The 10,963-nt window shown below is 44.2% G+C and overlaps 1 protein-coding gene across 1 annotated transcript; it reads right to left on the bottom strand.

The window, feature by feature from the left end:
* Window positions 1-484: 484 nt before the first annotated feature.
* On the bottom strand, window positions 485-2,031 carry HIPK4 (homeodomain interacting protein kinase 4). The gene has a single exon (XM_068679365.1). It carries the CDS (start codon window positions 2,009-2,011, stop codon window positions 485-487), a length of 1,527 nt encoding a protein of 508 aa, XP_068535466.1. The 5' UTR covers window positions 2,012-2,031.
* Window positions 2,032-10,963: the final 8,932 nt, after the last annotated feature.

Here is a 10,963-nt window from a genome sequence, read left to right as displayed (position 1 = left end):
TGGTGATGGGAAAGGGGAGTCAGGACTGTGCCGCCTCATCAGGACTCGCTGCGGGTGAGAAAAGCAGCAGGGGGTGAGCAGCATGGTGTGGGGGGCCTGGGGGATGTGTCACAGCCCATGCTGTGGGTCTCTGTGTGGAGCTGGGGACTCAGGGACAGGGAGAACCCATGATGTGGGGAGCACATGGGGACATGCAATGGCAGGGACCCCAAAATGCATGATGTGGGGTTGATGGGGACATGGAATGGTAGCACCCCAGTACCCATGATGCGGGGCTGATGGGGAAATGGAGAACCTGGGGCCCTGAGGAACCCAGAACAGCCATAATATGGGATTCAGGGAGCATGAGGGACCTGCAGCACCCATGATATGGAGCACCAGGGGACATGGAGCACCAGTGGACATGGAGCACCAGGCACCTGGAGCACCCAGGCACCTGCAACCCCCGGGGGACCCCAAGCACCCTGGACCCTGTGCCATCCCCCTACCCCACAGTGGTACCTTGGTATGGGGTGAGGCGGACGCTCCCCTGTGCATGCTCTGCTCCTAGCTGCCACCTGGCTCTGCCACCGGGAGGGGACGGTGGTGGCCCCAACACAATCAGGTTACCCGAAACCGTGTTCATCTTGGGGCGCTGTGGGTGCTGTGCTGCCCGGCGCCAGCTCCCATAGTGGCAGGGGATGGGGTGGCAGGCACCGTGCTGGCTCTCCTCGCCCAGGCTGAGGTTGTCCATCTGGGTGGTGGCTGTCTGTGCACTGCAACAACCATGCTCCTCTGGTGGGAGTGCGATGCTTTCTTCCACAGTAGGAGCGGCAGCGGCACCAGCAGCATCCTCGCGGGAAGCCTGGGCAGCTTGCTGGCACAGCTGGTAGTACTGGGTGGCCTGGAAGCTGGACTCCAGCTGCGTCATGGAGATGAACGGGTGCTTGAGGGCAGTGCTGGGCGTGATCCTCTCATGTGAGTCCCAGGTGAGCATCCTCTGCACCAGCTCCACCATCCCGTGCAGGTCACAGCGTTCGGCCAGCGCCTCCTGCCCAGCGCCAAGCAGCGGTCGCATGTTGACTGCCACCATCTGCTCCAGCGAGGAGAGGATGTATCTCCTCCACCCCACCCTCACTTTTGCCCCAACCACTGCCACCTCCGGCTTCAGCTGCCAAGCTCCAGCCGGATCTGGTGCCCGCTGGAAAAAGCGCTGAGCTTTGCGGGCAGTGCACAGCAGCCTCCCTGGTGGCAAACCCTGTGTCTTGCAGATGTAGCGGACCTGCTCGTCCTCATTTCTGCCTGGATAGAGCGGCCTGCCCAGGTGGAGCTCGGCCACCACGCAGCCCAAGGACCACATGTCCATCTTCTCGCAGAAGGGCAGCCCCAGCAGGATTTCGGGCGCCCGGTAGAAGCGGGTCTGGATGTAGGGCTCCTTGATGAAGCACACCTCGCTGAAGATGCAGGCCGAGCCGAAGTCCACCAGCTTCACGCGGAAAGGGTGACGCGCGTGGTCCACCAGCATGATGTTCTCTGGCTTCAGGTCAGCGTGGATGATGGCGAGCTCCTTCAGCTTGGCCAACGCCACCAGCACCTGCGCCACGATGGTGCGGATGTGCCGCACGGGCAGCGGCGAGAAGTTGTTGTTCTTCTGGAATTCAAAGAGGCTTTGTTCCAGCAGCTCGAAGACCAGGTAGGTGCAGGCGCTGTCCTGAAAAGACTCAAGGAAGCGGACGATGTGCGCTGCCTCCGTGTCCACCGCCTGCAGCGCCCGCAGCAGCTTCACCTCGTTCCAGGCGGTCTGGCCTTGGTTGCCTTCATTCCTCAAGATCTTAATGGCAACCATCTCTCCTGTGCTCCTCCGACAGCTCCTGGCCACCTCCCCGAAGGACCCCTTACCCACTATGTCCACAATATCGTAGAGCTCGCCACCCACCACCAACGTCATTATGGCTGGGGAGGGGATGGGGTTGGACAGGGACAGACAGGATCGTCGCCACGATGCTCCCCCGGGGACCCAATTCTGGGCCATGGTTCTGTCGCTGTTTCACTGCATCAATGGCCGTTCCCATGGCCACCCCCACACACCTCCCCACCCCCCGCCCTCCAGCTCCCCCCATGGATGTGCTCAGGACCAGTTCTCACGCTGACTTTTATTCCAGCAGCACCAAGCTTTGGTGAACAAATGCCCAGGGCAGTGTCAGCACCAGCACCCACTGTGCAGGAAACTGGGGAGGGGTGTGAGAAAAATCTCAATAATTTTCTTCAGACAGGTCCCCTGTTGGTCTGACTGCAGGTAATTTTCTTATTTACCTTATGACATACTACACAACTCCTGCATACGTGTTCAGCCACAGGAGGCCTCCAGTGTGCCCAAGAGAGCACTAGAGAGCCCTGTGAGGCCTCTAGAGGCAATTAGATTCCTGGAAGAGTCCTGATTTTGCTTCTAGGGTGCAAGAGGAGGCTTGTAGGGAACCTTAGTGTGCCCTGGGAGACCTCTAGGGCATCCAGGAGGACACAGGGTGTCACTGGGAGGCTTTCCAGGGGAGCTAGAGGGCACTGGGTAGCCCTCCAGTGCCTGATTTCTCCTGCAATCCATGTTATTACATGGAATTGATTTTTTTTTTTTTTTTTGACATGTAATCTGTTATGCTCCTAGATTATTTTTGCCTATGTAAAGAAAGGTTTGAGCTAATTTCAGCTGAAATAGTTTCAGTTACTTGCTTGGTCATAGTGTCCTTTCAATATTCAAAGCTGAAGCAAAAGCACGGGAATTGTTGCTTCCAGAGACAGCCCAGTTCTCTTATATGCACCCTGTTGAGCTAAACCAGATAAAATACTACTACTACTACTAATAATAATAATAATCAATCAATAAACACACACAGCTGTTGCTCCTCCTGCTATCTTTCTCCCTTTTGCTTTGTCCCTCCCCTTTCCCAGGTGATTGGGGTGAGTGTCAGGTGGGGCTGATGGTATATGAGCTGCAGGCATCTCATCAGAGAGCTTTTTGTGCCTGAGCTACGCTTTGGGAAAAATGCTATGTTTTTCCTTCAGTCAGTTGCAGAGATCTTTAGGTGGGTCAGAGCCTATGGACTGATGAGTTTTCAAGTTGAGAGAGGTAAGCACATCTTTTTGCGGTAACAACTAGTAGGATCTTTTAGAGTAAAGCAATCTATGTAGTAGTAGGTGCATGTATTCAATGCAGCTCCCCTTCGGGTGAGTAATTCTTACAGCCTGTTTACAGATAGGATGACAATGTTACTTCGTGTGTTTGCTTTGTGGTTCTAGGTCTCTTCTGATTTTTGCAGAATTATGGGGCTTACTGGGAATGTAACTTTGTCTTAAATTGTATGTCAAATGTTATCAAAGTTACAACCTTGGTGGTAAAGTCATAGAGCAGGGTTTAGGGAAAAAAATATATTCTCCAAGTTCCCTGTGCCAGAATGTATCTGAAACCAGCGGCAGTAGGCATGTAAGGTATAGTCTTTTTTGGAGTTAGGGACAGTTTGTTATATTTTTGGAGATTTTTTGCTGTTGTTTTGCTGGCTGTAGAGTCTTTAGACCTTGTAGCTATCTAGATTTTAAGTGCCTGGAATTCACTTAATAGAGGGATATTCAGCAGAGGTTGCTGGCCAACTTGTTTTTGCAACATGGTGGGGTATGCTCCTGCTTTTGGATTATATTTTAATCTCTAGACGTTTAAAGCCATTTGTGTAACACTCCAGAGGATTCACAAAGAGCTTTAGTATGCACCACAAGGGGTTTGACCACATAGGTGCAGTATTACCAAGAGACTGAGCAGGGTCACCTTTTTTAGCTGTAAAGTCTGTGATTACCCCTGCTGGGGCTGCTGTGCATTCATGGCCTGTTAGCATTTGTGGCCCTGAGGGCTGTTTTTTTTTGAGAGGGCTTTAAACTAGGTATGAAGAGGGATGGGGGGAAATAAGACTCAATAGAGATGAACCTGGGGGAGCAGTCCCAGGGTTGAGGGTAATGGCGTTACACAGGTGCCTCTACAACAATGCATGCAGCATGGGCAATGAACAGGAGGAGCTGGAAGCTGTTGTACAGCAGGCAAGCTGTGACCTAGTCACCATCACTGAAATGTGGTGGGACCACAGACTCAAGTGCTGCAATGGATGGCTACAAGCTCTTCAGAAGGGACAGGCATATAAAGAGGTGTGATGGCATGGCTCTCTACATCATCCTGCTTAGGGTCATGGTGACATTGGTAGCAGGGTGATTGTTGGACAAGATAATCCTTTCAGGTCTTTTTCAACCTGAATGATTGCATGATTCCCACTCTGGAATGTAATGAAGTTAAATGATATTCTCTCCTGTGAATTCCCTGCCTTCAGGATCAGGAGTTTAGAAGCCATCTGCACTGGCTTTAATGAAACCTAGTGAGAAGTTTAAAGGTCTGTGAAACAAAATAAAGTGAAGTTATTACAGTACAGTTACACTGTGGTTTAGACTAATGCATTCTGGATAGCATTTGCTGGTGGTAAAAGATGCTGCTATAGTCAGCTCCTGTAGGTCAGCGGATGTATGATATACATCATTAAGTTGTGTTAAGTCACTTGTGCGTCTTCACGCTAAGCTTTTTCCAGCTCTTGGTGTATCCTAGATTAATAATACAAAAATGATCCTAGTCTGCAACAATATACCTTTTATTTGATTGCAACTTTCTTTAGCTTTGTAAAACTTTACTCAGTTTCTTAATACCATGTGTTATTAGTAACCTCCTTAAGTTATGGTGCTCTATAGACTGCTTTGAGCTGATGCCCAGAATGTCCTTGGCTGGACAGATTATTTGCTGTTGCTGGACCTGTATCCCAGACATACAATCCAGTGCATTTCGCACTGTTACCTGTACAATATAATTTATGAACTTCACTTTACAGATGGTAAATTGAAGTGATGAAGTGGTAGTCAGTGGGACTTTCATGAACCCAGCGCACTTACTTTTGCTTCAAAAAGGAAAACTTCAGTAGCTCTGGTAATTGAATCAAACTCTCTCAAGCAGAAACACCACTGAAGCCATAGGAGCACCCTTGCTTTTGTCACTTCTCCTTTTGCACAGGAAAACCCAAAAGCTGAAGCGCTTTTTGTAATACCAACATAATGTGGCTTTATTTGCACATTGTTGTCCTATCACTTTTGAAATCCTGGCAGACAGTGATAGGCATCCTGCTTTGGCTGTGTACATCTGGTCACCCTCGAATGGAGCCAGTGATGCTAATTAATTCTAGCAGTACACAACGCCTTGTTCTGTTCTGTCATAATTCACTGAAGGCGGTGAAAGCTATACCCCTCTCTGTGAGGTTTCAAGCAAGCACGTGATTGGAATACTACTTCATGTGTATTCCACATTCTTCTTTAGCCTTGATTTACCTCAAATAAAAGTTCAATTCAGATGAAAAGTTCAAGCAGATGAATTTAGCCTGCTGAATAGGCCTTTAACTACAAGGAAAGATTACTATTTAATGAAAACAACATGAATTTTGTTTGTTACATTTTAACTAAAAAAAAAATAGTTTAAATAAACTGAAAAATAGCAACCTAAAAATAAGTAAACTAACCAAAAATGAACTACTGTCTTCACTCTCTTCATCCTCCACCCCTCTGCACCAAAACAAAAAAAAATAAAATAAATAAAATAATAATAAAAATCAGAGCCAAGTACCTTTCAGTTCCCATGAGGTTTAAATGCCTAATAGCTTTAAGTGCCTTTGAAAATAACTGGATTAATGGCAATGCTGTTTTAATAAGAGTTGCAGCAAATACCTCACACCAGCAGAAATAGTCTTGGGTTAAAGTGACATATTCAGCACAGATCTCTATTTAGCTTCTTCCAACACTGGATTCATTTCCATGCCATATTGTTGCATAACATGCTTCTAAAAGAAAAGTACACCTATTGGACTCCATAGCTGGATAGAAAGACATTGCTAAGTGAAAACATTATTTCAATGATAACAACAATCTACCAGAATATTTGGGGGTGGGAGGGCAACAGATGACAGGGAGGACTGGTTAAACACACCCACATTAATTTGTGTGCACACCAGATCCAGTTATTAAAGTCAATTAACTGGCTTCTTAATTTTTCCTGTTGGATATCACCAAATATTGTGGTGGCAGCAGCAAGAGAAGGGTGACTAATAACTCAACAGTAATTTCCCTAGTGCCTGTAAATAACAAACATTGTTAGCAAATGAGTGATGGAGGTCAATGGGCCATACAGTCATTAGATGGTTTAATGATATGCTGCAGGTTATCTCAGGGCACAGTGCACTAACGACATTCTCAGCCTTCCCTGCAGCAAATAACCTCTGCAACCTGAGATAAGCAGTCACACTGCGCAATACAATATAATAGAAAACGACCCCAATGAGAAATTTCTCTTCTGTTTGACATTTAATGTTCTAGCATCCATCAAAATCTGTCCTGAAAAGAGTGCTGTCCTTCTTAAATCTGTTTTTGTTAATTGAGAAGCTCGTAAAGGGCGGAAACCAAATGTCCTCAGACTTGTGGCTTATGGGTAAAGAGGTAATCAAGTCAGTTGGAGAAGAATGCCCAGCATGTAGCATTTTGTTTTCCTTTCCTGGCAGTTGCTTGGTCCTTGAAAAGACATAGTCCAAGGAGAAGTATAAACAGTATGGTCTGTTTTGTGCTGGAGGTTATACTGAAAGGTCATAGCAGACCCTGTAGTCTTGAAGATTTTGACTTCATGAAATCTGTTGGGTCACTTCTCAATGGTACATTTTTGGAGTAAGATGGTAATCCAAGTTACCATGGATTTGGGACTAGCGTGTTAGATTGGTATAAAATAGCAAATTAACTTCAGCGCTACCACAGAGTTGAAGGGAACCTAATAGCAGGTGCCAGGTAATCAGCCATGGTGCGGAAGGAGTGATTTATTTGGATCTGACTGTAGCTTCAGAAACACCATACTGTGTACATAGACCCTGTTTTGCTTAAACCAGAAAAGCACATACAGCATTCACTCTTTGTTGCCCCTTCTATGTCAGTACAGAAAGATGGCAGATCAGCCTCTTGATTTCTGTGGATGGGAGAAGGTAAAACTAGAGGTGCAAGTCTATGTGAAATGAAGACCTGAATAACACTAGCAAAAAAAAAAAAAAAAGACAAGCAGTCCCAGACTTAGAGTTTCTAAGGAGAGAAGCTAAAGATGAAACAAATGACTCACTTGAATTCCTTTATGACAAGGACATTTAAGAAGAGGCAATATATCTGTTTGATTAAACTAAGTTAAATATTTAAATATTTCATAAAGTAATTTTTATTCAGAGTTAGCAATATTGTAATTTAAAAGGAAAAAATGCATTAGAAAAGAGGGTCTGAGAAAACAAACAAAAGGGAGTAGAGATTGATGAGCCACTGCATTAGTTACAGGAATTCCCTTTCTCTAGCAAGGTCATGCGCTGGAAGCTACTTCATATGATCTGTATTGCCTGTTACTCTATTCCTTTTTAATCTGGTGATCAGTTAACATATGACTGCTGTGGTTTGCATTCTTACCTGTTGTTGCTGCCTGACCACCCAGAAGTAGTAGACATGCAGCAAGGACACTTCATAAGCTGAAGACTGTGTAATCACAGTAAGTTTCCAATGTCTTAAATTGAGTCTAAAACTGTGAACAGTATTACAGATGTATCAGTCTTAAAACTGAAGATGCAATGTTTTCATGATGAAATGCCATCTTTGTTCCCCGTTCAGAGTCTATACATACTGTGGAAAAATTCCTTAGATCTGGAAAAGCCAGATAATAAATTAGAAGCGGATACATTAGATTTTTTTTTCTCACACCTATGTTCTGTACAGTCTTTTCACTTGCCCATCCATCCCAGCCTCCTAGCAGGTACTTTGCACAGTAGTTCCCTCTGGTACATCCACCCTGAGGTAGAACCTGAGAAATAATAAAGTTGCAACATAGATCATACATTTTTGATAAATGTTATGTTAGAACACTGCTGGGAAAGTCCACGTGCAATTTACCTGACTTTCTGAGAGGAGGAATGCAGAAAGGAATACAAACACCCTACATTTTTTACATATAGTGAGATGAGTATAAAGAGGACAAAAACTGAAGTGTAATTTAATACATGCTATGGATCAGACTTGTTCTCTTATCAGGCTACTTGATGAGTGAGATTTCCAAAGGGCTCAACACTCAGCAGCTCCCATTTAGAGTAATTGGGCCACTTCCAGTGCCAGGTAACATGATTCAGTACTTACTGAAGATCTTACTTGACTTTGATCTTAAATTTTCAAAAGCTTCCTAATGATCACAGGGCACACCTAGCTTCCTTTTTTTTTTAATGGTGCCATGGATTAACAGATCAGCCCAACCTGGGTGCCACTGCATTGATTCTTTTTCCTGTATCTTTGAAGGCCTTCCCAGTCCCTTACTTGGGCAAAAGTAGCAGTCATTCCAGCAACAAGATTCAACATCCTCTTGTTGATAACTAAATTGCTCTTGTTGACTTAATTTTAAAGAAGTCATCATGAAAGTCACAGGTTCTTGGTCTTTCAGGATTAATCTGATTAATTCAATTACTTGGAAAACACCTGGGAGCAGATGAGAATGTGACTTCCAGAATAAAACATTCATCATACTTATAAGTGTCTCTCTTGCAAGTGAGATTTCATTCCTTTATAGGGCTCATTCTCACTAAAAATAATAACAGCCAGCAAATATTACTTCTCAAGAAAACATCAACATACTGCAAGGGGATTGCCAGCAAGCAAAAGAAAGGCTTAATGCCAGATAGGAAGGATTAGACATCTATCTGGCACAGAAAGGAGAAATTCTGTGTCAGAGCATGAGCTGGGGAAGGGGATGAGAAACAGGAGTCTATGTCCCCAGCACCCTACACTGGCTCTAGGAAAGAGAAGAGGAGTGACAGGGAGTAGGACTCACTGGGGCAGGTTTTAACAGATGGGGTTAAGCCAGCTTCTGCACAGCACCACCAGCCAAAACACCTAGATCTCAGATCCAGGAACAGCCTGCTGCAATGTCCTCTTCTCCAGCGTGATAATGCATGGATGCTCCAAGCTCCTAGTCTCTCCCCCCACCCACCTTTTCTTTGAGTTACTGTTTTTCAGTGTATCTAACAGAAATCAGTGTCTCTCAGTGGCTTCCAGAGCCATGCCAGAAAGCTGCAGCATGGGACCATACCCATCCCAGCACTGCTCATTTAACACAGCTGGGGAGTCAGGGCACCTGGCACACATTTGAGCTGGGGCTGGGATACACCACAGCAAACTGGAATAAGCTCTTGGAGTGCAAGTGAATACTTCTTGTTTTTAAAATGCTTTCCACAGCCTTAATAGTGTAGATCAGTTTATGAAGTCCAAACCCTGGACCTCACCCTGATACCCAGCTCCTACAACTGAAAGGACAACAAAAGCCTTAGGTAGAGGCTTGACAAAATCCCACAAGCTTATCCCCACTATATTTTCAACCTACTGTGCTGAGATCTGTTTTATCTACAGCCCCTAGTTTATTCTACTTTACTACTGCTAAGTACCTGTTTTTAAATGCTGTAATATCCATCTCTTTTCCTCCTCTCTTCCTCATTAGCTAGATGAGGCACAGAGTGAAAGGCTTTCTTCAGAAAGGCAAATTGAAATGATGCTTCCTGATTTTTCACATTTTACAGGACATACAGCAAAACCTATTGAAACAGCCGTGGTTTACCAAGAACAGATGCAAGATGTTTTTGTTTCCTGAATACTCTGACAGCTGTCACTGTGAATGTAGAGGAGGACAACATGATATGGATGACAGATGTATGAGACAGTAAACAAGGTAGTGCCAATTGCAGACGGTCCTTATAATTTGGGTAGAACTTGTGACAGTAATTTAATGTCCTGATCTGGAACCCATTCAGTGCTTTTTTCCCTCAAAGCTTTCTAAGCTGCAGTACTTAATTATCTAGGATTTCGCATTTTGGGGGAAGAGGAGTAGGAGAAATGGCCTTAAATGGGAGTTATTCTCTTTTAAAACCCCTCTTACTCCACAGCAATCGATCACATAATTATGTATAATACATTCTGGTGCAATTCAACCTTTGGCCTGTACTACACGGGGGAAATTAACCGGTAGAGCTATTCCATAATAACTTCCATTATAGCTGTTTTGGTACAATTTAACTATTCTGGAATAACTCCCTAGTGCGGAAATTCAGTTCCAGAATAAAAGTGATTTTATTCCAGAATAGTTACTCTTCTCCCAAAGGGGAATAATCACTCCAGAATAAAATCACTTTTATTTCAGAATCATATATGCAGGGTGTTGTTAGGGTATAGCTCCCCCACAGTTATTCTAGTGCCAATTAATTTTCTTGTGTACACAAAAACCTTAGTAGTCTTCAGCAATACTGTCTTATTATACTTAGCTGTGTTTACATGGTAATCTGCATAAAATTAAGGACTGAAATTTAAACAGAACGTGTTAAGCTGTGTTAATTTTCTTCTTTACCTTGTCTCATGCATAGAAAATCAAGATTTTCTAAGAAATTCATATCTAATCTGAGGGAGAAAAAGACCTGCTTGAATACTTCCCCCTGCATAAATTTTTGTATAATCTATCAAAGCAATCTGAAGTTTATTTTCTACAGTTTACCGAAAGTAGTCCAACAAACAAATACACATGTACACAAATTTTGGATTTGAGAATTTACTTGGTAACATGTAAAAATGGTTGCAAAGGCAATCTGGAAACAATTGTACTTTGGTCATAGTAAAGTTGCAGCTCAAATGAACTGAAAGACTTAAAGCACGAACTTGAAGACATGATTAATTCATTGATTTTCATAGGTGTAAAGTATAATAATAATAATTTGATTTTCATGGCTGAAGTTGTCTTTCAGCAGTATTCACTAGCATTTTAATAACTTTTTAACCAAGGTTTTGGCAAAATTAGAGAGTTCTTAAGGCTAGCGTTTGATTG

Source organism: Anas acuta, chromosome 4, assembly GCF_963932015.1.
Source record: "Anas acuta chromosome 4, bAnaAcu1.1, whole genome shotgun sequence".
NCBI lineage: Eukaryota > Metazoa > Chordata > Aves > Anseriformes > Anatidae > Anas > Anas acuta.
This window is presented reverse-complemented; position numbering and strand designations above follow the sequence as displayed.

Coding starts and splice junctions, on each gene's coding strand:
- HIPK4 (XM_068679365.1), bottom strand. CDS start 2,011: ATGGCCCAGAATTGGGTCCCCGGGGGAGCATCGTGGCGACGATCCTGT.